The 27,458-nt window shown below is 37.3% G+C and overlaps 1 protein-coding gene and 1 non-coding gene across 2 annotated transcripts; one reads left to right on the plus strand and one right to left on the minus strand.

Moving 5' to 3' along the window:
• Positions 1-6,307: 6,307 nt before the first annotated feature.
• Positions 6,308-6,718, minus strand: LOC145040060 (uncharacterized). Its single transcript, XM_078988047.1, has one exon. The coding sequence runs from the start codon at positions 6,716-6,718 to the stop codon at positions 6,308-6,310; it is 411 nt and encodes a 136-aa protein (XP_078844173.1).
• A 3,084-nt stretch (positions 6,719-9,802) lies between these two features.
• TRNAS-AGA (transfer RNA serine (anticodon AGA)) lies at positions 9,803-9,884 on the plus strand. The gene has a single exon. It is a non-coding gene; the product is annotated as a tRNA-Ser (tRNA).
• Positions 9,885-27,458: the final 17,574 nt, after the last annotated feature.

The following is a 27,458-nucleotide window of genomic DNA, read 5'->3' on the forward strand; positions in this document are numbered from 1 at the left end:
TGATTATAAAATATTAAAAAATTAAGATAGATCTTATATTTTAAATCTTTATAAACTATATATATATCTTTGCTAATACGAATATATATATATATATATATATATATATATATATATATATATATATATATATATATATATATATATATATATAACTAAGTTCGAAAAATATTTTTGTTATTTGAAAGCAACATATTTCTAATTTATTTAATAATACTTATTCAATATTTGGTGAACCTATTAAGAGTAAGATTCTAAAAAACTTGTCGTAGCTTCAAGGCTTGTATTTGACGCCGCATTTTAATAAAATATCGTATTAAGTAATATATGAAACACAACTACTCCTTAGTAGTCATAATACAATGAGTGAGAAAGCAAACGGAGAACAAGCTAGACCGTTAAATGTTTTTTGTATGATAAAACAAACTTTTTTTAATACTACATTTATAAATCTATGGGACATGATATAGTTATGCATGATCCGTTGTACTTTATTAATAAGCTCCACCACATCCAGCGTGAGGAAACCAAATGTATCAACAATAAATGATATGAACACATATTGATTTTCCACACATGATTTTTCATGTTTTGTGACTTTGCATGTAGCAGCTTTTAAAGCAGTTTGCTCCGCCTTGAAACCCTCAACCCCCAAACCCATGAGAGGGGATACCCCTGTAAGGTCCACACAAACGTGCTTCCATCCAACCCTTCAAAAAACCAACAACGTCAACCGGCCTAAGGATTGACCTTTCTTTTGTCGGGTCGGTCAAGAAATTCATTGGAGTCTCTTTCTTGATGGAAACTTCGACACGCTTAAGTATGTCAAACAAAACATCATTAATCATATTGTATCGGTATTTAAACCCCGAGAGTTCTTTACAATGGACTGCATGCTCTCCAAAGTAGCCTGAACATGCTTTGCAACATACTAAACATATCTTATCAACTAACAATATTGGGATCATGGACATATATTTAACGATAGTACAATACTCCATAGAAGACATGTTAGTTGAACCCATCTAAAGCGATATATAGAAAAACGAATTATATATATATATATATATATATATATATATATATATATATATATATATATATATATATATATATATATATAAAGTTATCACCTTTCGTGACGCCTTATAAATGATATGACTAGCCATGACTCATAAAAACTTAAAAATTAGATATTACCATCAAGTCGTGACTAATATTACTTACAACTTGGTTAAGAGTATAAATGATTTTTATTTTACAATAATACTTATGGCACGTAATAGGTTGCATAACTTTTTCCAATAACTTAACCTTTTCAAAATATTTTTTATAATAATTAACTATTTATCCATCTATCATAAGTATCCTATAAAACTCTAAATTAATATATTGTTTTTAAAAAACATATCCTATTTAAATTAACTAATTTATCAAATCATCTATTATCATATGGCGGTGTTTCTGCATAGCCACGCATGCCAAATAAGCACCAGGCCCGCATGATGATGATGAATATAGTCATATACAGCATGGTCTAATCCAAAACAAAGAATCTCCATATCTAGACTAAGTAATTAGTGGGGTGACACGACTTTTCTTGTAACAAAAGCATAAATTTCACCATTAAAATATTTTCTGTTGGATAAATAGTCATGCCTGCCATTTTTCTAGGAAACGTTAAAATTAAATATTTTTATAATACTATTTTTTGTCTCTACATGTATTGCCCTTATAATAAAAGATACGTCGTCACTCGCAATCAAAAATCCAAAACAAAGAATCTTGATTGGTGTATTCCATAACTCATAAGTAAAATGTCTTGCGGCATTCACCATACTATCATTTTTTCAAGATTTTTTTTTAAATACATCCAATTATGAATTTCATCTTAGTTTTTATAAACTTTTGGATTTATATTTAGGATATGATAAAGAAAGTGAAAAACGTATGTCTTATCCACTTCATGGACACATCACACATTGTTGGCAGTGATGGATTAGAAGACATTATTGGATAAGCTAGTGCCCATCCTTTACTAAAGGCTGTAGAGGGTGTGACCTTTTTATAAGACAATTTTTTTAGGAACGGCAAAATATTAGAAGAGGCACTAGCAAAAGAAAACACGAACAATTGCACTTACATGAAAATATTTAAAAACGGATTTTGAAGCCACAAATTTCAATCTAAATTTATAAGATAGATATGTTAATATCTACAAATTAATTATCATTTTTCTATGAGGTCTTCTTCTTTAACGTTTTCTTCCATTAAAGCCTGAGTTGAACACTTCTAATCTGCGAGATTAGGTTGGATTGAATAGTCATCGTAAATGCTTTGACTCTACGAGGTTTAACTCATCATAAATGAATAAATTCTTGGAAGAAATGATATGATTTTTTATATTTTCTTAATTCGTCATTCTAAAGGATTTTAATGTTTCAACTATTGCATCTATGCTTCAAAACCTTTTGGATTCTCATGAGACCTATCAGTGGCGGATGCATAATGTTTTAGTAGGGGTGTCACTCGTACTTCAAACCGGTGCATCTAATAGAAAAAAAAAATTATACTACGTACCAGAAATTGAGCAGTGGCCTCGGGACCCTCGGACTAAGGTCTCTGAGACCTATTAAAACCTTTTGAACTCTCATAAGATCTATCAAAATCATAAAAACATTAGTATGTTATATGAGAAAACAATAAAATTTAAAATTACATTACCCAAGATACTCATATCAAACAAGGAGTTGTTACACATTAAACACAAGCGAAGGCAATAATCAATGTAAGTATCGCGTTTCCATTTTAATCATTTATGTGTATTCTAATCTTCAATGATTAAAACTTAAATAAAAAAATTTTAAAAAAAGTCAAAACAATGACATGTCTTTATTTTCTTCTTCTTTGCTTGTCTATATAGTCCATAAAATAAGACCACAACCACTAACATCCTTTTTCATGTCTTAATTCCATGCTCCATAACCTTCTAAGAAGAAATTATTGATAATAAATTAAAAATTATTCAAGTACGATTGAATTAATTTATTTATATTGATACGACATATTTGCAATGGATAGCGCACTTTAAAATCGAAACCTTATAATTGAAATATATGAGAAAATTACAAAAATGATCTAACCTCTTAATTACTTCGTAAAAACTAATAAAAAAAACACAAATTACAAAAATAGTCATCAAAATCACAGACAAGTTAATCCATCTGTGATTTTAACATTCGATCTGCTAATGTACAAGTCGCTAAAGCATAAATTCACTTTAGGGTTACAACCATACAAACCCTAATGCTTCATGACCTTTCATATTACTTAAGCTCTATGGGTTAAACCTCCATGGACTATCATATTGGTTTAACTCATCCTAAATATAAGAATCATTAATTTACCAAATCAATCAACATATATTTAATTAGTCTTTTTTGATCACATAATTAATTTCAAATTAATTCTTAATCAATACTAATTAAATAATATGATTTCATATTAATATATTAGAACTTATAATATATTAATAAATCATAAGTAACCTCTTACTCAAGTATCCATCCTATCAAATTGTTCTGGTGATATGCAACCCGAAATGGATCATGCTACTCTCGAGTCAAGTACATATCAATTATCGTTATGAACTTAGACACCTAACCCAACACTTATTACTAGTGAGAGCTTTGGTAAATTTTTTATACAAATTTCTAGAAGCCTGCTGCAATCCATAGATAGATTTTTCCAGCTTGCATACACGCCTTTCTTTGGTGTTCTTGCATCCTTGAGGTATCTTCATATATACTTCCTCTTCAAGGTCTCCATGCAAAACTTCATTATACATATAGTTGATGAACTTCCCAATCTTTCCTTGCAGTGACAGCTAACTAATTTTGCAACTGGAGCAAAGGTTTCATGAAAATCAACACCTTCTATTTGAGTGTACCCCTTTGTTACTAAACGAGCTTTATATCTTTCAATCTCTCCATCTGTCTTGTATTTAATTTTATTGACCCATTTGGATTTTACAGCCTTCTTTAAAGGAGGAAGTCTAGTGATGGTCCATGTTTTGTTTTCTTTCAAAGCTTTTATTTCTTTTATCATAGCTTCATGCCATTTAGGGTCTTTGCAAGCATGTGCAAAACTTTTGGGCTCATCAAGTGATGTAATGGCCGCTAAAAAGCTCGATGATTGTTAGAAATTTTATCATATGTAACATATTGAGAAAGAGGATATACCTTACGAGAGCTTGTTTCAGGAGCGGGTAACGAGTCTTGAAGCGATGGTGGCAAATCGGTAACATACTCTTTTAAATGCTTAGGTTGAAATCGGGTGCGAGTTCCATGACGAAGGGTTTGGTTTTTCTTGTCTAACATTTCATTATTTTTAGGTGTTTCTGGTTAGATGTTATTTTTTTTAATGTGTGTCAACATCTCGATTGGTTTCTAGTTCTGTGTTGTTGCCTTCATTGATTTCAGTTTTGGAACTATTTTTAGGTTTGTCCCATTGTTGCTCTTCTTCATCAAAACTTGGCATTTCATCCAAAGCATCAACTAAATATTTGTTGTTAATTATCTTGTACCCTTTATCATTTTCTTGAAAATGGAAATTTGTTTCTACAAAGTATCCAATAAATATGCAAGGTTGTCCTCGTTCATCAACTTATCAACTTTCATGTTGTCATAAACGTAAGCGAGACAACCAAAAACTCTAAAATGTTTATAGGATGGTACCTTTTGTATTAGAATCTCGTGTGGAGTTTTGTTCTCAAGAACTAGTGTTGGTAGTTTGTTTATGATGTAGGCGACTATCATGACACATTCACCCCAAATTCAATTGGTAAAGATGCTTGGAACGGTAATGCTCTAGCCATTTCCAATAAGTTTCTATGTTTTCTTTCTACCACACCATTCTATTGTGGTGTATAAGCACATGAGGTTTCACAAAAGGATTCCTTTATCTCTATAGAATTCCATCATATCTCGAGATTGAAACTCAGATATGTTGTCTGTTCTTATGCATATGACCTGTTTTTTAAATTGGGTTTCAACCATTTTATAAAAGGCTACTAAATATTGTGATGCTTCGGTTTTGTTTTTCAAAAAATACACCCATACTCCACGACTATAATCATCAACTATAGAAAGAAAATATTGTGAACCATTGAGTGAAGAATGCTTGTATCGCCCCCAAATGTCAACATGAATTAATTTAAAACATTTATTTATTTTTGAAAAACTAGTAGGAAATGGTAATCTACTTTGCTTTTCCCTAATACATGAATCACAAAACTTATTAGGTGTACCTTAATTTCCTAACTGTTGTATTTTCTTGAGAACTCCCTCTAACACATGACCTAATCTTCTTTGCTAGATTTCATGTTTGGGCCATGTCATTATCGCCATCCATGTTTCTTTAATGGTTGCAGGTAGTACATATCATCTTGTTCCTTACTCGTCCCAATCAGGCTACTCGTACGTAAGTCCTGTATGAAACAAGTTTTTGGTAAAAAGGTTATTGAGCATTGTAAATCATTAGCTAACTTATTAACAGATAACAAGTTGCATTTAAAACCAGGTACATTCAATGCATCATTCAGATTGAAACCATCTAACATGTGTATGTCTCTAACTCCCTAAACTTCGACCATGTTGTCATTAGGTATTGTAACGAAGGTGTTGTTACCATCTTTCTTTATTGTTTTTGAATAACTCCTTGATGTGGCTAATATGTTCGCTTGCACCAGAGTCAATAATTTATTCATAATTGGTTTTGGTTTTACCTGTCATGCTTGTTGTGGGTGTCGTAATGTTCACCTTGGTGTCTCAAATCATCTGCAACAGCTTCTCAGACTCGCCTTTTGTGAGACCAAGATTTTGAACTTGGGGTTCTTCAGTAACTGTGTAGCAGTACGTGGTTAGGGTTTTGATTTTCCAGCATAATTTTTTGTGTTGGTAGCTCTTGGTCTCCATCATTCTGGATATCTAATTAGCTCAAAACATTCTTCCATAGTATGTCCCGATTTCTAACAATGGGTGCACCAACGATCATAACTTTTCCTTTTGTTGGAAGGTTGATAAGTGTTGCTTTTGTTTTGATTCTTGGAGTTGTTTCTTGAAGTTTGGAATGCAGTGGAATCATTAGAAAGGGTTCATGTGTTTCCAATTTGTTTTTGTTGCTCATCTTGACTAACAAGATGGTATGCAATTCCTAGGGTTGGAAGAGGACTAGTACTTAGTATTTATGTTTTTAGCATCGTGTATTCCTCATTTAGCCCCATTAAGAAATCATACAAACGCTCCTTTTACCGAATCATGTTGATTTCTTTTGTAATATCGCATGTGCATCCTTGACAGGAACATGTCGGTTTTGGGGTGATCGAGTGGATTTCATCTCGTATGCTTCTGAGTTTGGTGTAATAGGTTGATATCTTCGTATCTCCTTGTTGAATCATGGTTGATACCATTCTGAGTTTGTATGCTCTTGGGGAATTCTCTTTCTTGAATCTCTCTTTTTTATCATCCCATATGTCTTTTGCGGTAATCGTGTATTTCACGTTGTTCTTGATTTCCTTCGCCATTGAGCTAACAAGCCACCCTTGAACCATTATGTTGTAACATTTCCAATTCAAGTTATATTTGGATCCGTCTTCTGGTTTTGGAAGAGAACCATCAACAAATCCGATTGTGTCTTTGGTGTATAACGCATTAGTCATCTCGTTCACACAATCACTATAATTCTCGTCGTTTAGTAAGTTCTCAACCAATGAAATTAAGCCTTGTGTGATCGACTGATGTGAGAAAGTAGGGCAATGACATGTCGATGGGTTTTTCACCGATTGACGACGGATTACTGCTTTCACTTCCGGTCATCTTATATGAAATTTTGTTTTTCCAGAGAACGTTGCTCTGATACCATGAGAATTTTGATACTCTGTAATATTTTTATTGATTGCAAAACTGATTACAGGAATAGTTATATATAAGCTAAGAAATAGAATGAGACTTAAACTAGGAAACGAATAGAAAATATCTTGGACTGCAAGATAAAGATAAACTAGGAAAAGTAATAGAGATATACTAGGAAACTGCATAATCTTAAATGAACTCTAACAGGGTGGCAGTGATTGTTCGGAGTAGATCAATGTTGAAGTGATGTGTTGGGGTTATGATGATAGCGATTGTGGACATTGATGGTGTTTGTGGGTCATTACTGTTGAAAATGGGATTTATGCAACGATGTTGACGATGTGGATGATGGTGTTAAGATCGTTTGGTGTGGCACCACACTTTTTCCCTACCACGTGAGCACCACATCATTTTATCCTCAACATCCGCTCGCCCACAAAACTGATAGGAACGGTAACACATCTTATCACAATTCCTTTTTTCTATTTTTTTAATTAAATAAAATGTAATTATATAAAATTAATAAAAAGAAACTATTTCATTAATTAAAAAACTAAATATTAAAAAACACAATTGTAACATGGTTAAATATTACGACAGGCTTAATCATCGTTGGTCGTAATGTCATCATAATTCTCGCCCGAATCATCTACAAACATGTCTGATTCGTCAAATGTATTATTGAACAACTCGTCCTTAAAATCATTGACAATGAGATTCACTTGAGCATTGAAGTGATGTTCCACCAAATCAACATGAAGTTGGTGGTGTCCAACTTGATCGTATACTTCCTTTATGTTCGTTATGTACTCCGGCGTACCAATACCTACTCCTTCAAATGTTGGTGAATACTCATTTTCATTGTAGTAACAAATCGTATTTCCATCTATTTTGGAAATCTATGCGGGAAGAACTAGGGACGAAAATCAAATTTATGTACAGCGTACCATCCCCAAACCGACAGACAAAATGAAAGAACCATTCAAATCATAGAAGATATTTTGAGAGCATATGTAATTTACTTCCGATGCAAATAAGATGACTACTTAGTGTATCTCACATTGTTTTTACACAATTATATATGTCTCTATATCAGTTAAAGTTATTTTTTTCCTATCTTACAAAAGAAAAGTACTACTAATTATTTTTTCCTCTCTATGTATCTTACAAAAGGAAAGTATTGATTTTTTAAAGATTAAGGGTAAATTACACCAATCGTCCCTCGTGCACATGCCAGAAAGCATGTTTAGTCCCTATTTTCAAAAATTAACTCGGACCGTCCCTCGTTTGTTTAAAACTTGCACATTTCATCCCTCTGGACATAAAAAGACTATTTTGCCCTTAAAAAAATTCATTTTTAATTTTCTTTTAATGCTTTATCATTTTTTTTAAAAAAAAAGAAAAAAGTATATCATGTACCCACCCTCCCTCTTCCCTTTTCCACCGTCCTTTCCTCTTAATAGCAACCTCCCTATCTCCGATCAAAATCATCAGATAAATCACCGACGTATTTTCCACAGCCACTTTATTTTGGTTCCAAAATCGTCTCACCACCTATTCTCCTCCTATTTACTCGACTCAAAACCGGTTTCACACACCATGTACAACCTCCTTCCCACCATCTAACAAGCTCCTGAATCCACCGGTCAAACTCTAACCGTGGTTACGACACAATCTAGAAGAAAAGATTATTAGTAGTGGTGATGCTTAATCTGAAACCCCTAAAATGAAATCTGTCATGAAATGCCCAAAGTTCGCAATCTGAAACCACACATTTCCCCATATATAAATCTGAAACCCTAGACACACAGGTGAAGAAGGAGATCGTCGATTGGAAAAAGAGGAAGGGAGAGATGCAGTACAGGTGATGGCGCTCGGGTGAAGAAGGAGATCTTCGATCTCGAAACCCTAGGTGGCGATTCGAAACCCTGACTTATGCTCTTGGTTGTTGAAGGTCGTCGATGAGACAAGAGTTGTGCTTGGCGGAAGGTAGGTCACAATGAAGAGGATGGTTGAATGGTGGAGAAGATTACAAGATTGTGAGTGGAGAATAAGGGATATCTGATGGGAAAACAATGAGGAGAGAGATGTCATGGTTCTGTAAACAATACTAATGGTGGTGAGTGGTGCTCCGATGATGGTGACAGACGGTTTTCCGGCGATGTTGGCGGTCGGTGGTCTGACGATGTCCACCCGGAAAGAAAATGGTGGTGTTTGTGATTTTTTGTGAGGGTGAGGTTTTAGAAATAAATAAGGGGATATATCTTTTTTCTAAATATTAATATATAATTAATATCAATAAAAAATCAAAAATAATTGGAAATTAAATAAAAAAAAGGGCATTATGGTCATTTTAGATTTGATATGGACTAAATTCGCAATAAAACTGCATATCAGGGACGAAGCGTGCAAGTGTTAAAGAAACAAGGGACGGTCCGAGTTAATTTTTGAAAATAGGGACTAAACACGCTTTCTGGCAAGTACACGAGAGACGATTGGTGTAATTTACCCAAAGATTAACCGTTAGATATAAGCTTAAAAAATGTGTTGATTTATTTTTCTAATCAATCAAGTGTTTAAAATTGAAAAACTCAACTGCAAAAATGAAATCATCTCAATTGGTTTCATAAAACTCATTAAACTGCTTCTACAAAAAAAAAAAAAAAAAAAAAAGTAAATTATTATATTTTATAATATATTTTGATTACATTTGAATACTAATTAGTTTATGAAACTAATAAAATAATTAAGATCATGATTTATGAGCAATCAACAAAACCCCCTTCCTCCCAATACTCGTTCTTATCCCGTTATACATGCGCGTTTTTGCCTTTCTAGTTGATTGGAAGGCTTTGTTATAATATACTTATACGAAAGAAGTAATCAACAAAGTGGACGTGCCGGAGTGGTTATCGGGCATGACTAGAAATCATGTGGGCTTTGCCCGCGCAGGTTCGAATCCTGCCGTCCACGTTTTTAGGTGTGACTATTTCTTGTTTGCATTGTGAATAAAAATGTTAGTCAAATCAGAAATCATTGTTCGACGTTTTTGGAAACCAAACAGTTGTGTTATTTTGCAAATCTATCACTAGAAATCTAATTCTTGCTAATACATATAATCGTTGTTTCCCACTTTTTCTGTTCGACATGATAATCAGTATATGACATGGTCTTTGAAAGTCATTTATGTTAAAGAAATTTGCAAGTTTTATTATTTTTAGTGAATTTTGTATATGAAATTCTTGTAGTTTAATTCCTATTTTGTTATTTTGTAGAAGAAAGTATAATTTACTTGAAAAGTTTACTCTCATTCAAGTGATGTTATGTCCATGTTCATAAAGGGCAAATGTGTCCGGAAGTGTTATTTCTTAGCTCGAAAAACGTATCATTGCATATTAGGTGATGATAATATATGGTACAATTAGTCAATGGCCATGTGAACGAGTTTATGAGAGCAAAACATGTACTATGAACAACAATAAAAATATTGTACGAATAATATTAACAATAATAACAACTTGTTTTATCAATTCCGTTTGAGCTCTGTTTTTAGCAGTTCGTGAGGGGCAAGCGAATTCATGGTTTCAAATAAGTAGCATCTGCATATACGCTAGTAGCAATGAGAACTAAAACTTATTAGCATAATGAAAAGAAAGTTGTTTGGAATTCAAAAAAAAATTGTTAGGTTATACGGGTAGCAATTCTCGACATGACATGAATCTAACATGAAAATAAACAGGTTTGGATTAAGTTTTTTTGACCCGCCGACCTGTTTATTATAGAGTTCATGTTCGGGTTTACATACAATTTTACGGGGCAATCCGTGAAACCATTTATTTTTTATTGGATTAAAAAAAGTAAAAAATATATTTATTAAATAAAAGAGAGAGATAAAGACTAACAAGTTAATATGTAATATTTGGACTTCCTTCCTCGTGACCCATGAACCCGATTTTGACCCGCGAACATGTATAATTAAACGGGTACACCTGTGATGTCCTGGTTTGGCTTATCTGAGTTAGGGTTGAGCAAAACGATACGAATATTTATATGAGTTGTGTATAGGTTGAGCTTCATGACTTGTCAACCCGTGGCTTGCCAATCCGAACACGACATATTTGCCACCCTACCTACCTGAAAGTTTAGCCATAGTGCTGCCAATTATAACAATGTACTTTCTCTTTTTAAGTTTTACAACATACTTCTATAATCAAGTCTAGTTTTAATACATTATATCAATGAACTTTCTATTCTTTTACCACAATGTATTTTATGTGTTCACTTTTCATATAGTTTCTATTTTTATGTCAATTTGCAACATTATGGTAAAAAGTAAAAAAACAATATTAACCGTAACCAAACCTCATTAATACAACCGACTAAAATCAATACTGATTAGTTCGGTTTTGGCCCATATACGCACCCTAATCCAAATATCATAACAAAATGAGGCAAAAGTGATGTTAGATGGATACAATTTATCTCCACTGAACAAAATACATATCCTTTTTGGTGAAGACATCCAACAAATATCAGTTTTTAACTGTGAAATAGTGAAACTTGATTATCTATGTTATGGAAATATGACATGCATAATTTGTGAACCATATTTTATTTTTATATGAGCTTCATCGAAACGGTTTTCCTAATTGTCTATATTTCAATTTGTTATCAAAATTTACTTACTATATTTTATTTATAAAAGCGTTTAAAATGACAAAATTGTTTCAGGAAGTTTTTTTTATGTAAAATGCCGCCTCAACATCCTAAAAGTTTATATATATATATATATATATATATATATATATATATATATATATATATATATATATATATATATATTAAATTAGATGAATCGGTCCTCGTGAAGATGTTGTATTTTAAAAATAACTCAGATCGTCACGCACTTGTTTATATATATATATATATATATATATATATATATATATATATATATATATATATATATATATATATATATATATATATATATATATATATATATAGTAAATTAGATGAATCGTCCTCGTGAAGATGTTATATTTTAAAAATAACTCCGATCGTCACGCATTTGTTTAAAACTTGAACACTACATTCCTTCGGACATAAGAAGGCCGTTTCGTCCTTGTTTATTTTTTGATTTTTTAATTAATTATTAATTATTAGTCCATAACGAAATTGTTTATTAAATATTTATCACGTGAACTCAAACACCATCACAGTTCCTCTCTGTCATTATAGGCCAAATCTTCAACCACATCGACCAAATTGTCGGAGGAAGAAGATTACCTTACCGGCAGGTATTAGCGATAAAGATATAGTTGGCTTTATCCCTTAGCATTCTTATCATGTACATTTAAACTTAGGGTTTAATTTTTTCAAATGTATGTTACTTATCTATAATTTTATTATATGTACTCACAATTGTGTTGATAATTACAAACATTACAGGGTACCAACCATATTTTGATCCATTCCCTTTATCGTCAATTTTGTTCTACCTATTCTTATTTCTTTCGTTTTCAATGGTTGCTGGCGAGAGTCAATCCTCCTTTTTTTTTTTTTTTTAATCTAAATACCATCCTCCATCTCCTTACTATTACACTTTCTTCCTCGAACTATCACCTTTGGAGGAATCATATCCTCCCATTACTCTCATTCCAGAAATTAATGGATCATATTGATAGGACCTTACTTGCTCCTCCAAACACTATTACTCTCCCAACATCAAACGACGCGTCATCGCTGCACCCATTCCTAATCCCGAGTACACTAAATGGCGATAGAACGATAAAAAAGCTCTTCTTATTATGCAATACTCTCTCACTAAATAAGCAATGGTTGAGGTTCATGGCTTACCCAAAACCTGTGATTTATGGACTGCACTTGTAAGCGCTTACCGTCATGAATCTGTTGAGTGTATGCAAACTCTATGGGATTCTCTTCGACAATTAAGGAAAGGTACTTCTTTTATATTTGAATTTGGTCGAAAGTTTAAGTTTGTTTGTGAATAGTTATCCGTCATTGGACATCTGGTGGATGACTATGATAAAAGCCACTGGTTCTTGTGTTGTCTTGGACATTCTTTTAAGAATTTTTCAATTTCCCAACGCCTTGTTAAACTTCACCTTTCCTTCCGTGATCTACTCTCATAGGTTGAGGGACATGAGTTATTCATCCAATCCATGTCACCATCTGAAATGATCCAAAATACGATCTAAAATTTTTTGTTTTAATAATACTAAAAATCACATCATATATAATAAAACCACGGAATGAGCAACTCAAATGTTATAGTACTGTGTCAAACAAATCTGTATCAATCATAGTAACATCTAAAATAAACTCCCATGATAAACTGAAGTTGTGGTGTGTGCGATGCCATCAATCCGAGCTCTTCCCTTTGCTTGCAGAAATACCTGAAACCAATACTGAAACTGTAAGCACGAATCTTAGCGAGCTCCCCAAACTACCACATACCATACAATAACACATAACAACTATTGGGCCTAGCCTACTGGATCGGACCGGAGTCCGGAAACTGCATCAGACCGAAGTCCGGAACTAACCAGGGCCTTGCCTTCTGCATCGGACCGAAGTCCGGAACTAACTGGGACCTTGTCCCCTGCAATGGACCGAAGTCCAGAACTAACTGCATTGGACCGAAGTTCGGAACTGACTGGGCATAACATAGCATAGCATAGACATATCAACTGGCATAAACACATATACTACATACTGCATCAGGATGAAGTCCAGAACACATAACACAAAGACATGCTTGAATCACAAAGACATCAAGCACATTGAACTACTGCATCAGACCGAAGTCCGAAACTACTGCTAACTAAACGAGTCGGCATTGTGGCCGTAGACCCGTTCCTACTGGAAGGAAAACTCACATCGTAACGTTGGCTGCTGAGATGCTAACTCTAACGTTGGCTGGCTGCTGCTCCGGAACCGTCCGGCTACAAATCCCACAAAACACTAGGTCAGGTGCTGATAAATGCCCTTAGGGTAAAATAACTATTTTACCCCTGGTCAAAGTCATATTTCAGTTGACCGGACTCGCCGAGTTGGGCCGTCAACTCGCCAAGTACCTATCCTCCATTCTAGTTCTCTACCTGCTTTTACTCATTGAGTTTGGCAAAGACTCGACGAGTTCTTCTTTGATGCAAACATCAAGTCTAACTTCATCCGACTCGTCGAGTTGCATGAACAACTCGTCGAGTTCTCCTTCAACATATGAACACATCCAGACTGTGACTCGCCGAAAGATGAACAACTCATCGAGTCTGAAGAACAACTCGTCGAGTCACAAGCATGCTATTACTACACAGTCGATTCTAATCGGTTCCAGTGCTTCCAAAACATAGATCTAAGCTTCTAGGATTGGTTTTGCACGTAAAGTTTCCAACTTCACGTGCATGCACAAGACTATGAGGCTAAAATACCTAAAATCAACAAATACTAAGCACTTATGGTTGGAACAAGGCCAAGATCGCATAAAGGTGGTTCTAATGAGTTCCTGGTGTTCAATAACGTCCAGATCTAAGGTTTCCATTCCAAAATAGAGTCCATATCTCAAGTTTTGAATCATAAAAGTTTCCAAAGAAGACATGACAAGCATAAAAGGGGTTTTAAATGGAGGAATACACAAGGTCATAACTTCATTACCTGAATGAGAAACAGATGGAAGCTAACTCCTGGATCTCTTTTATCTTCTATGGACCTTCTCTCTTTCCTTCTCTTCCAAAGCTTCCAAGCTAACACAATCATACTCAAACTCAACAATGGGGCTAGGGTTTATAGGGGAAATGCTTTAAAGGTGTTGGAGGCTGAGGTGGGAGGCTATAAGGACATTTAAATAGGGTACAAACCCTTGAAATTAGGGCATCATTCAAACAAGTGGACTCGCCGAGTCCCAGCGTATGGACTCGTCGAGTAGCCAACCCCAATTGCGCGACTATCCCATCTCAACTCGACGAGTCGGGCTACAGACTCATCGAGTACCCCCTTAAAAATTGAAAGATACTTTATTTAAATTACATACCAGAAATGGGGCGTTACACCATCGCCTCCTCCACAAGCTGCTTTTTTCTCAACTCAAAATCGGCGGGGGGGGGGGGGGGGGGGTCTTCAAATGGTAGAGGAAACCGTGGTGGTTCAAATGGTGATCAACATCATAGGGGTGGCTACAATGGGGGTAGGGGACATAGACGTAGGTCTCCTTACTACCAACTTTGTAGAAAAGATGGGAATTATGCAACTTAATACCCGGATCTTCAAACATTTGCCACTCGACACCCACTACTGATGCAAACTTAGTATCCAGTTTTCATGAAACTTATATGGATACATATCCAGATTGGTATTTTGATTATGGTATCGGTGATCACATGACTCCATCGACTTCTAATGTTCACAGTGCTAAGTCTTAGAATGGGGTTGATTTTGTTGGTTTACGAAATGGTAACACTTTGCCTATAACTCATATAAATCATTCAACTCTTCACAAAATTCCTTTGTTAGATGTTCTTGTTGTTCCACATATTACCAAAATTTTGATTTCAATTAGTAAACTCACCAATGATCTTCCTATTGATATTACATATTTTTTGTGGATGACTACTCTAGATTTAGTTAAACATTCCAAAAATACAGTCCAAAATTACATTTTAAATTTATCAATAAAACCATATTAATCCAAATCAACTCATAAAACATAAGTGGTTATATCTCAAAACATCATTTCAAAACACTATATCAAAATCACATGTTCGAATATCAGAGCAAATCATCCCAAGATAAAAAGTTATAGTGTGGGCAATGCAGTCATCCCGAGCTCTTCCCTTTACTAGCAGAAGTACCTGAAACAAAAACTGAAAATTGTAAGAACGAAGCATAGTGATTCTCCCCAAACTACCGTATACCATACAAATAATCATGCTACAAGGAGATATGGGCCCAACCCACACTCAAGGAGATACGAACCCCACCCACAATCCGCTAACTAGGAGATACGAGCCCTGCCCACACTCTGCTGAATACGAGATATGGGCCCCGCCCACACTCAGCTAACTACGAGATACGGGCCCCGCCCACACTCGGCTAACTACGAGATACGGGCCCCGCCCACACTCAACTACTAAGCATGTATACAAGTATCACATAGACAACAAGTATAATCAAATCAATCAGTTCTATATCCATACTCAAATAATGCTAGGACATACGGGCCTCGCCCACACTCGGCTATCTGTGAGATACGTGCCTTGCCTACACTCAACTACTAATCAAGACATATGTGATGGGTTTTGAGCATTCTAACACTTCCTAAGTGTACATGCAACCCTAATAACCTTGGATCTATGTTTGTCTAATTATCATGCAAAGTTGAATTCCAAGGTTATATTCCTATCTAGCATACATGGGGAACAATTTTAACTTAAAGTATAGATAGAATAACTTACCTTGTTGTTGTTTGTGTTCCTTGAAACCTTGTGAGCCTAGCACCCCAAGTGTGATGCCTCAAATGCTTCACGCAACACCAAATGCTCTTGGAAGAACTTATGAGAGAACACACACTTCTCAAAAATCGGCCAATCCCTCTTGTTTCTTACTGTAGCCGATTTTAGGTGGAGAACATGTTTCTTATATAGTGTTGACACATCTAGGGTTAAACCCTAATGTGTCATGACTCTTCATTTCCATGACCCATGGGTTTGTAACTCCCATGGAGCATCCATGGAGCATCCTATGGGTGGAACCCAACTTGATAATCCATGGAGCCTCTTAGCCCACTATACAAGATATGGATGATTTACATAATCAACCCATATATTTAATTAGTTATCTTTTGATCACATAATTAATTCTAAATTAATTCTTGATCAAACTAATCAAATAATATTATTAATATATTAGAACTTATAATATATTAATAATCTCCAAGTGTTATTTCTCTCATTTAGTCTATCCAATTGCACGGTGCCATGCAACCTAAATGGACCATGCCGGGTCGGGTCAAGTACATACCAGAAATAGTTATGGACTTAGACACCTTATCCGACAGTCTCCCACTTGGATAAGTCTAATAACTATTACTGCAAGTATGACTTCAGGAACCGATCGGCAATCGTAGCTCTTTACAAGGTTTCTCGGAACTGAGAAGATGATGGTACGCCATTTAAGATAGGTGATCATATAATCCTCTATTCTAGATATCAGTCGGACAGATACACGGAAGAATGTCTTACTTATTGTCCAACAGTTTGTTTCCCGATTTCCGATTTGTTTGACAAAGAACTTCATTGAACACATCAATTTAGTTCTGACCGGGCCCGGTACATAGGTCAAAACAAAGTCATCGAGGGGCCCAGATATCAGCTTCTAATCCAAGAAGGAACAGATAAACTTCGACTCATATGTTTGTTCTACCACTCATTGAATTACACACAAGAGCGCGATTTATAACATCGAGTTACCAATGCGTTTTTCGTACAATCAATGCATAACCAACTTGTAAGTAACAAATCATATCTCTAGGTTTGAAGACTTATACGATATTACCGTCTCACGATCACTCGAGATAGAATTCCATGAAGTGATTCCAGTGAGCGTGGGTTGAGTCCAATGCTCAGAACTTTTGAGCACTCATGATTGTTGTAGCCTTGTCCAAGACCTCTACAACCAAACATGACAGTCTTGATTCATATCTACTTCCGACATATGACCGACTGTGGAGGTTTGAATAATATGTTATACCAAACAAAAATTATTCTGGAAGTCAAAACATGCAAAAGAAATATAGTAAATGATCGACAAGAGATAGCAACACTTTACTCATAAATAAAACACTTTTATTCATCATCAGATGTCAATTACACTTTACAAATTTCGAGGTTATCTAACTACTAAATCTAATATCATCCTTCAGCCCTATGCTCCAAGCATGCTGGAGATGCTTAACCCGAGTCAGTCCCTTCGTGAGGAGATCTGCCGGATTCTCATCTGATGATACCCTCTTTGCCACGAGGAGTCCTTCTTCGATCCGATGTCTGATGAAATGGTATTTTCTGTCGATGTGTCTGGATGTCCCGTGATCCCTTGGTTCCTTGGCTAAGGCAACAGCACTTTCACTATCACAGAAAATTTCCATTGGCTCTTTAATAGCTGGTACAACTCCAAGGTCTCCAATGAAGTTCCTCAGCCATAACGCCTCCTTTGCCGCCTCGCTAGCTGCAATATACTCTGATTCACAAGTAGAATCTGCCACTGTCTCTTTCTTGGAACTCTTCCAAGAAATTGCTCCTCCATTTAGGGTAAAGACCCAGCCCGACTGAGAGCGGAAATTATCCCTATCAGTTTGGAAGCTAGCATCACTATACCCTACAACTCTCAAGTCATCACTCCCACCGAGGGTAAGGACCCAGTCCTTAGTCCTTTGTAGGTACTTGAGAATATTCTTTACCGCAGTCCAGTGTGCCTTGCCAGGGTTCCCCTGAAACCTGCTAACCATGCTCAGGGCAAAAGCTACATCAGGTCGGGTACACGTCATAGCATACATGATCGATCCTACAGCCGAAGCATAAGGTACTCGACTCATTTGTGCTATCTCAGCCTCAGTGCTAGGGCTTTGTGTCTTACTCAGTTTGGCGTTACTCTGGATGGGCAACTCTCCTTTCTTGGAGTCTTGCATTCTGAATCTCTTCAGCACCTTATCCAAGTAGGTACTTTGACTAAGTCCAATTAGTCTTTTACTCCGATCTCTCAAGATCCTTATCCCTAAAATATAGGCAGCTTCACCAAGATCCTTCATAGCGAAACACTTTCCAAGCCAGGACTTTACTTCCTGCAGGGTTGGAATGTCGTTTCCTATGAGTAGTATGTCATCCACATACAATACCAAGAAGCTAACTATACTCCCACTAGCCTTGACATACACACAAGATTCATCTTCACTCCTAGAAAAGCTAAATTCCTTGACCTTTTCATCAAAGCAAAGATTCCATCTGCGAGGTGCTTGCTTTAACCCATAAATGGATTTCTCAAGCTTACACACTCTATTGGGGTACTTGTTGCTGACAAAACCCTCTGGCTGACTCATGTAAACATCTTCAGCCAACTTTCCATTAACGAAAGCGGTTTGGACATCCATTTGCCAAATTTCATAGTCATGAAATGCGGCTATGGCTAACAGAACCCGAATAGACTTAATCTTGGCTACCGGAGAAAAGGTCTCATCATAATCCACTCCAGGAATTTGAGAGAAGCCCTTTGCAACCAGTCTAGCCTTATAAGTGTGTACTTTACCATCCATGTCGGTCTTCTTCTTGAAGACCCATTTGCACCCTACAGTCTTTCGACCTGGTACATTCTCAACCAAGTTCCAAACTTGATTGTCATACATGGATTGTATCTCGCTATCCATAGCCTCTTTCCATTTAGCAGACTCGGGGCCTGCCATGGCTTCCTCGTAGCTGTTAGGGTCATCTTGACTTACTAGTGTTCCATCACTAATAAGTGTCTCACCTTCTGCAGTAATATGGAATCCATAGTAATGCTCAAGTGCACTCCTAACTCTCGTGGAACGCCTCAGAGGTACAGATTCGTCAATTGGCTCAACAGGAGTTTCCTCCTCAAGTTGAGGGCTAGAGTTTGAAGTTCTTTCACCACTTGACTCTTGAATTTCTTCAAGATCAATTTGCCTCCCACTGTCTCCTTGGCTTATAAACTCTCTTTCTCGAAAGACTCCTCTTCTTGCTACAAAGACCACATTGTCACTAGGTCTGTAGAAGAGGTATCCAAAGGATTGCTGTGGGTAGCCGATGAAAATACACCTCTCGCTTCGAGGTTCGAGCTTATCATGAGTCTCGCGTCTCACGAAAGCCTCGCAACCCCAAATCTTGATGTGGTCTAGTTTAGGTACTTTACCAGTCCACATCTCGTGAGGAGTTTTGGCAACTTTCTTTGTAGGGACTAGATTAAGGATATGGGCGGTAGTCTCTAAGGCATACCCCCAGAATGAGATTGGTAGCGAAGCTCGACTCATCATGGAACGAACCATGTCCAACAAGGTTCGATTACGCCTCTCAGCCACACCATTCAACTGCGGTGTCCTAGGAGGTGTCAATTGTGAGACAATCCCACATTCCCTTAGATAGTCGAGGAACTCTGAACTAAGATACTCACCACCCCGATCGGATCGAAGCATCTTAATGTTCCTGCCCAATTGATTCTCGACTTCCTGTTTAAATTCCTTAAACTTCTCGAAAGTCTCTGACTTATGCTTGATTAAGTAGACATATCCATATCTACTGTAATCATCAGTAAAAGTTAAATAATAACGATTAGCATCCCTTGTGGCATGTTTGAATGGTCCACACACATCCGTGTGTATAAGGTCCAACAAACCTTCACCCCTTTCACACGAGCCTGTGAAGGGTGACTTTGTCATTTTTCCAAGTAAGCATGATTCGCAACTATCATTTGACTTTAGGTCAAACGACTCCAAGACTCCATCCTTTTGGAGTTGGCCTATGCGTTTCTTGCTTATATGTCCAAGACGACAATGCCATAATGATGCTTTATCCAAGTTATTATTATTAGTAGAATCAATACACAAAACATTATTTCCTAAGTTATCTACAACAGACACAACTTTATACACACCATCACAAGGTAATGCTTTAAAATAAAGAACATTATTAAAGAAAGCATCAATAGAACCAACTTCATTATTAAACGAAAAGGTAAACCCTTGTTTGTACAAAGCATGAAAGGAAATAATATTTCTTGCCATTCCTGGCGAGTAACAACACTTATTCAAATCTAAACTAAACCCACTACTTAGCGATAAAGTATAAACTCCAATCTTGGTGACAGGTGAATCTTTCCTGTTCCCCATGATCAAGTTTATTCTTCCTTGCTCCACATCCTCACTTCTTCTTAGTCCCTGCAAGTCACAACAAATATGAATACCACAACCGGTATCAAGGACCCAAGATTTCGAATGGGGTGAGTTATTAGAAATGATAGTGTAAATACCTGCATGGTTGGGTTTGACTTTCCTATCCTTCACATCCTGCTAGTACTTTGGGCAGTTCCGCTTCCAATGAGATTTTTCATGGCAATAGAAGCATTCAGCCTCTTTTGGGTCAGAAGAAGGAGTAATGAAACCTTTCTTGGTTCCACTTGAAGAAGAGCCATCAAGGGTCCGAGCCTTGGTACCCTTCGAAGATCTCTTTCTCTTCCTCCCTAGACTTTTTCCGATTGCCAAAACCGGAGTTGAGTTTGGAGTAGGAGTGATAGCAACCGACTTCCCCTTAAGACCTGTTTCTGCAGTCTTGAGAAGTCCCTGAAGTTTGCTGAGAGTGACCTCTTCCTTATTCATGTGATATGTCATGCGGAATTGATCATAGCACGATGGTAAGGAGCGCAAAATTATATCTATTGCTAGCTCCTCAGGGAGGTTCACATTAAGTTTCAGCAATCGATCCACATACCTTTGCATTTTCTGCATGTGGCTCGTGACGGAATCCCCGTCCTTCATCATGGTTGTTATCATGGAGCAGATGATTTCATACGTCTCTTGTCGTGCACTTTGATGGTATCTTTCCATCAAATCTTGGTGCATTTCATAAGGGTAGAAATCCTCATAGGACTTTTGGAGTTCTGCTGTCATTGTGGCCATCATGATGCATGCTACTTTCGTAGCATCCCTTTCATGTGCCTGAAAGTCAGCGATCTCCTGAGGAGTTGCAGTGGTCTCATCAATCTCCTTAAGCTCCTTGTCAAGGACATATTCTTTGTCCTCGTAGCGGGTAATCATCCTGATGTTTCTGATCCATTCATTGAAGTTGGATCCATCAAAGGTGACTTTCCCACACAAACTCATAAGAGTAAAGGAGCCATTAGGATTCGAGCCAGAAGCATTATTTGAAGACATCTGAAAGAGAAGAACAAGTTTAGTGTAGATATAAGAGAGTCCTTAATAAAACACCCAAATGTAATATTAAGGCTAGGATCCAATCACAATATAATATAACTTAGAAGAGGTATGCCGTAATCTAAGCTATACCATATTTGAAAGGTAGGTGAATGACGATTCACCAATTTCCACCACGAAAACCGAAATATTAGATATTAGGTTTTATTGGTTTTTAGAAATTCCTAGATTCTTTGAGATTTAATGAACTGTTCAAAGGCATGTTTCAATCTCGAGAGTGCCCTCCAAGTTTTGTGACTGGGATACCGAGGATCACAAAACGAGGTGTGAAGTAACCATGCAAATCACTTGGTACTCTTAAAGTTTATCACTCAATCGATGTGCCGGTAAACAACACACGCTCCACCGATACTATAATAAACCTTAAGTCACCCTTTACCTACCTTGTTAAGTCCAAGTTAGTGTGTCGGTTAACCACACACGCTCCACCAACGACTTAGACAAAGTGTAAAGTGTAATTTCATGGATTAGCACCTTATTCACATTTTCCTAAAGTAACTAAGATTGGGAATTTAATAAAACATTTAGTTACTTTACAATATACATCATACTTTGAATGAGAGTTTATAAGTCCTTGTCTTACCCGTTCGGCTAACGACCCTCCACCAGTCAAGCAAGCGGTGGGTGAGAGTAGACACCCATTAAGTCACCATTTTATAGGCAACAACCTTATACCCACCTTATAGACCGGCTTCGTGAATGAGGCGTACTAGCGGTAAGACGACTTTATTCTTATACATATATATATAATTATTAAATTATCATAATATAAGTATAAGGGTTGAATTTTAACTTTTAAAATTCTAGGGGTTGGAATTTAAAGTTTTAACTTAACTTTACTTGTTCCAAAACTTGAGGGCAAGTTTTGTAACTTTCAAAACTTTTCATTTCTTGTAACTTATGAGTTTAATAGAGTAATAAAATGAAGACTCTTCATTTTTCTAACTCTTGTGTTTGTTTTAATGGTTTTAATTCAAGTGTGACTCTTGGTTTTCCATAACTTGAGGACAAGTTATGGACTCCATTAAAACACATTATGATCAAGAATTAATCTACCACATAGGTTACAAATAATTCCTATGATCATCTAAAACATCATAAGAACAAGAACATGAATATGAACTTATTCATAAATCAAAAATTACACTTAAAACTTTGTAATTTTGATAACTAGTTGTTGTAAATGAATTATCAAAGACATTACACCATCTAAAACAAGTTTTTCAAGTACCAAAAAGTTTAGGGTAATGTTTCTAATTCATTTCCAGCAACTAAATCGAAATTCTGCAATCAGTCGACCCTACTCGCCGAGTGTATGAACTTACTCGCCGAGTTGGTTGAAGATACACATGAACTCGACGAGTCCCTCTTATGGACTCAACGAGTCCATTCGTAGACAGTAAGATTTTCGACTTTTTTCAACTTTTAAGCACAAATAAAAAACAAACAAGCCTAGGCTCTGATACCACTGATGGGTTTTGAGCATTCTAACACTTCCTAAGTGTACATGCAACCCTAATAACCTTGGATCTATGTTTGTCTAATTATCATGCAAAGTTGAATTCCAAGGTTATATTCCTATCTAGCATACATGGGGAACAATTTTAACTTAAAGTATAGATAGAATAACTTACCTTGTTGTTGTTTGTGTTCCTTGAAACCTTGTGAGCCTAGCACCCCAAGTGTGATGCCTCAAATGCTTCACACAACACCAAATGCTCTTGGAAGAACTTATGAGAGAACACACACTTCTCAAAAATCGGCCAAGCCCTCTTGTTTCTTACTGTAGCCGATTTTAGGTGGAGAACATGTTTCTTATATAGTGTTGACACATCTAGGGTTAAACCCTAATGTGTCATGACTCTTCATTTCCATGACCCATGGGTTTGTAACTCCCATGGAGCATCCATGGAGCATCCTATGGGTGGAACCCAACTTGATAATCCATGGAGCCTCTTAGCCCACTATACAAGATATGGATGATTTACATAATCAACCCATATATTTAATTAGTTATCTTTTGATCACATAATTAATTCTAAATTAATTCTTGATCAAACTAATCGAATAATATTATTAATATATTAGAACTTATAATATATTAATAATCTCCAAGTGTTATTTCTCTCATTTAGTCTATTCAATTGCACGGTGCCATGCAACCCAAATGGACCATGCCGGGTCGGGTCAAGTACATACCAGAAATAGTTATGGACTTAGACACCTTATCCAACAATATGCGGGTCAGACTTGGTGCTTTCGACCCATTCAAACAGGAGGAAAACTCATCTCGCAAAGCTAACTATGAAATCTCGCATAAGGAATCTCTAACGGCAGCTCCAATGACTCCCCGACTATAATTATCACAATAACACGTAGTCAAAATCCAATAATCCTACCATTTTACCCCTGGTCAAAGTCAACATTTTGGGTTGACTCAACTCGCCCAGTTGACCCATCAACTCGCCGAGTTCTATAAATCAAAACCCTGAATTCGCGATTCAACTTGTCGAGTCATCCCCCTGACCCGCCGAGTTCCCGAGCTACTCATAGTCGAGATAAAGCGAGTCAACTTGTCGAGTCCTTCCTCAGACTCATTGAGTTCTACCCTATTCAGAATCGGGGAAAATTGACTTAACTCTTCGAGTTTCTCTATGGACTTAATGAGTTCCTTAGTCTGTTTGGGCCATTTTAATGCATTAAGCCCCTACTCTTTAGATCTAAGCTTCATATTTCTCATATACTCTGAAAATGTCCTTTTAAGGGTAAAGTTTCCAACTTTACTCGTTAATACCTTTACTTAATGGGTTTAGCGTGAACCCTAACTCTTTAGGACCTAGATCTTGGTCCACAAGCCATCCATAATCCAAGCTAAAGCATACAAGTAGAGATCTAGACCCTAAACACTACATAGACTTGTAAAGCTTCCACCTTTTATCTCCATGCATGGCCTTTTTTGAGCTTAAAAGGCCAAAATGACATCCTATAGCTTGCATGGGGCTTCAATGGCCATAAAGTTTGCACCTTTATGCCATGAAAGTCCTCCATGATTCCAGATATGATGGTTTACTCACTTGGGACGTCCATATACCAAAGATCAAGCTTCTTGGACCAAAAACCCAATAAAATGATAAATAAGAAATCTAAGAAGTTACTAAGCAAGTTTGAGACTTGCTTACTAGAAAACGATGAGAATGAAGTGGAGTCTCTGGATCTACAATCTTCTTCTTGAATCCCCAAGCTTCTCCTTCCTTCATAAGCTTCAAAACACCCAAAGTTTCACTCATAAATGGCTCACAAGCTCACAAATGTCTTAGGGTTTCTGAATCTAGGGTTTAGGAATGAGGCCAACAAGTAGGGATTAGGATGCTTAAATAGGGTGAAAAACCCTGAATTTAGGGTTTCATTCTGGCAACCCTACTCATTGAGTTGGGGCTCTTAACTCATTGAGTCGGTTACTTAAAATCCCGCATCTCTTTTGATCTCTACTCAACGAGTTTGGAGATCCCAACTCGTCGAGTTGCTCTACAAAAATGAATAAATTGTAATTAAATGCATATTAGGAACCAAGCATTACAGTTCTCCCCTACTTGTCTTAGACTTCGTCCTTGAAGTCTGCTGCATCGGGAAAAAACTCTGGGTAATGCTCCCATATCTCCTCCTCGGGCCTTCAGGTCCACTCTGAGCCCTTGCGATGCTTCAACTACACCTTCACCAACTCCACCCTTTTGTTCCTTAGCTTCTTCATCTTCTTGTTGAGAATAGCTGCCGGTCTCTCGATGTAATTCAGGCTGTCATCAACATGAATATCCTCTAGAGGCACAACCGCTGAGTCATCCACTAAGCACTTCCACAACTGAGAAACATGTAAAGTGATGTGGATCTGGATGAGCTCTGGTAGAAGATCCAAATCGTAAGCAACCCAACCCACCTGATCCAAAACCCTGAATGGACCGATGTATCTGGGGCCCAGGTTGCCCCGCTTCTTGAACCAGATGACACCTTTCCAAGGTGATACCTCTAGGAGGACCATGTCACCCACTTAAAACTCAAGTCTGAACGGCGCTTGTCGGCATAGCTTTCCTGCCGACTCTAAGCAATCTGGAGCCTGCTCCAGACCTGCTGAATCCTCTCAGTAGTCTTTAGTACCACCTCAGTACTCCCCATGACTCTATGAGTGACCTCGCCCTAACAGATTGGGGTCCTACACTTCCTCCCATAGAGCATCTGAAGGGAGGTCGGTCTATGTTGGCGTGGTAACTGTTGTTATACAAAAATTCAGCTAACGGAAGATACGTATCCCAACTGCCACCGAAATCCAAAACACATGCAAGCGGTATATTCTTGAGTGTCTGAATCATCCTCTCGCTCTGCCGATCCGTTTAAGGGTAGAAAGCGGTGCTAAAATTGGAGATGAGTACTCATCTTGTTGTGAAACCGCTTCCAAAATTTGGAAGTGAAACGGACATCTCGGTTTGACACCACCGAAACGGGCCCTCCATGACGTGCCACCACCTCACGTACGTAAATCTTGGATAGCTTCTCAGCCAATATACCCTCCTAGATCGGGATGAAATGAGCACTCTTGGTCAACCAATCCATGATAACCCATATCGAATCTACTCCGTGCGCGGTCTTGGGAAGCTTGGTGATGAAATCCATGGTGATGTCTTCCCATTTCCACATGGGAATATCCAATGACTGCATCTTTCCGTGTGGTAGCTAGTGTTCGGCCTTGACTTTCCTGCAAGTCAAGAACTACTCCACATACCATGCTACATCCCGCTTCATGCAGAGCCACCAGTAATCAGGGCGAAGATCCCGGTACATCTTCGTCGCCCCAGGATGGATGGAGAACCTCGACTTGTAGGCCTCATCCATTAGAGCCTGTGGTACTCCGCCCCAATACAGAACCCAAACCATCCCATGCAGGGTCAACAACCCACGACTGTCATAATCAAATGAGGTCACCTGGCCTATGATCCACTCACACTTTCGGCGCTCCTCCTTCATACCCTTGACTTGCGCCTCTCAGGTCTGGTCCAACCATGGAGTAATCACTATCATCCCTAGACATATATCTCGAATCGAAGTCACCACCGCCTTGTTGCTAAGAGCATCGACCACCACATTGGCCTTTCTCGGGTGGTAAAGGATCTCACAGTCATAATCCTTCACCATATCTAACCACCAGCATTGCCTCATGTTCAGATTCGACTGATCCATGAAGGAACTCAAGCTCTTATGGTCCTTGTAAATGGTACAACGAACCCCATATAGGTAATGCCGCTAAATCATGAGGGCGAAAACCATAGCCCCCAGCTCTAAATCATGCGTCGGATAGTTTGCCTCGTGAGGCTTCAACTACCTCGAAGCATAAGCTATCACGTGACCCTGTTGCATCAATACCGCACCCATACCCGTGATTGAAGCATCAAAGTAAACCACGAAGTCATCGATGCCCTCCGGCAAAGTCAGAATCGGTGCCTCGCATAACTGCTGTCTGAGAGTCTCGAAGGCTGCCTACTGCTCAGGCC

Source organism: Lactuca saligna, chromosome 4 (assembly GCF_052625555.1).
Source record: "Lactuca saligna cultivar CGN05327 chromosome 4, ASM5262555v1, whole genome shotgun sequence".
NCBI classification, from domain to species: Eukaryota; Viridiplantae; Streptophyta; class Magnoliopsida; order Asterales; family Asteraceae; genus Lactuca; species Lactuca saligna.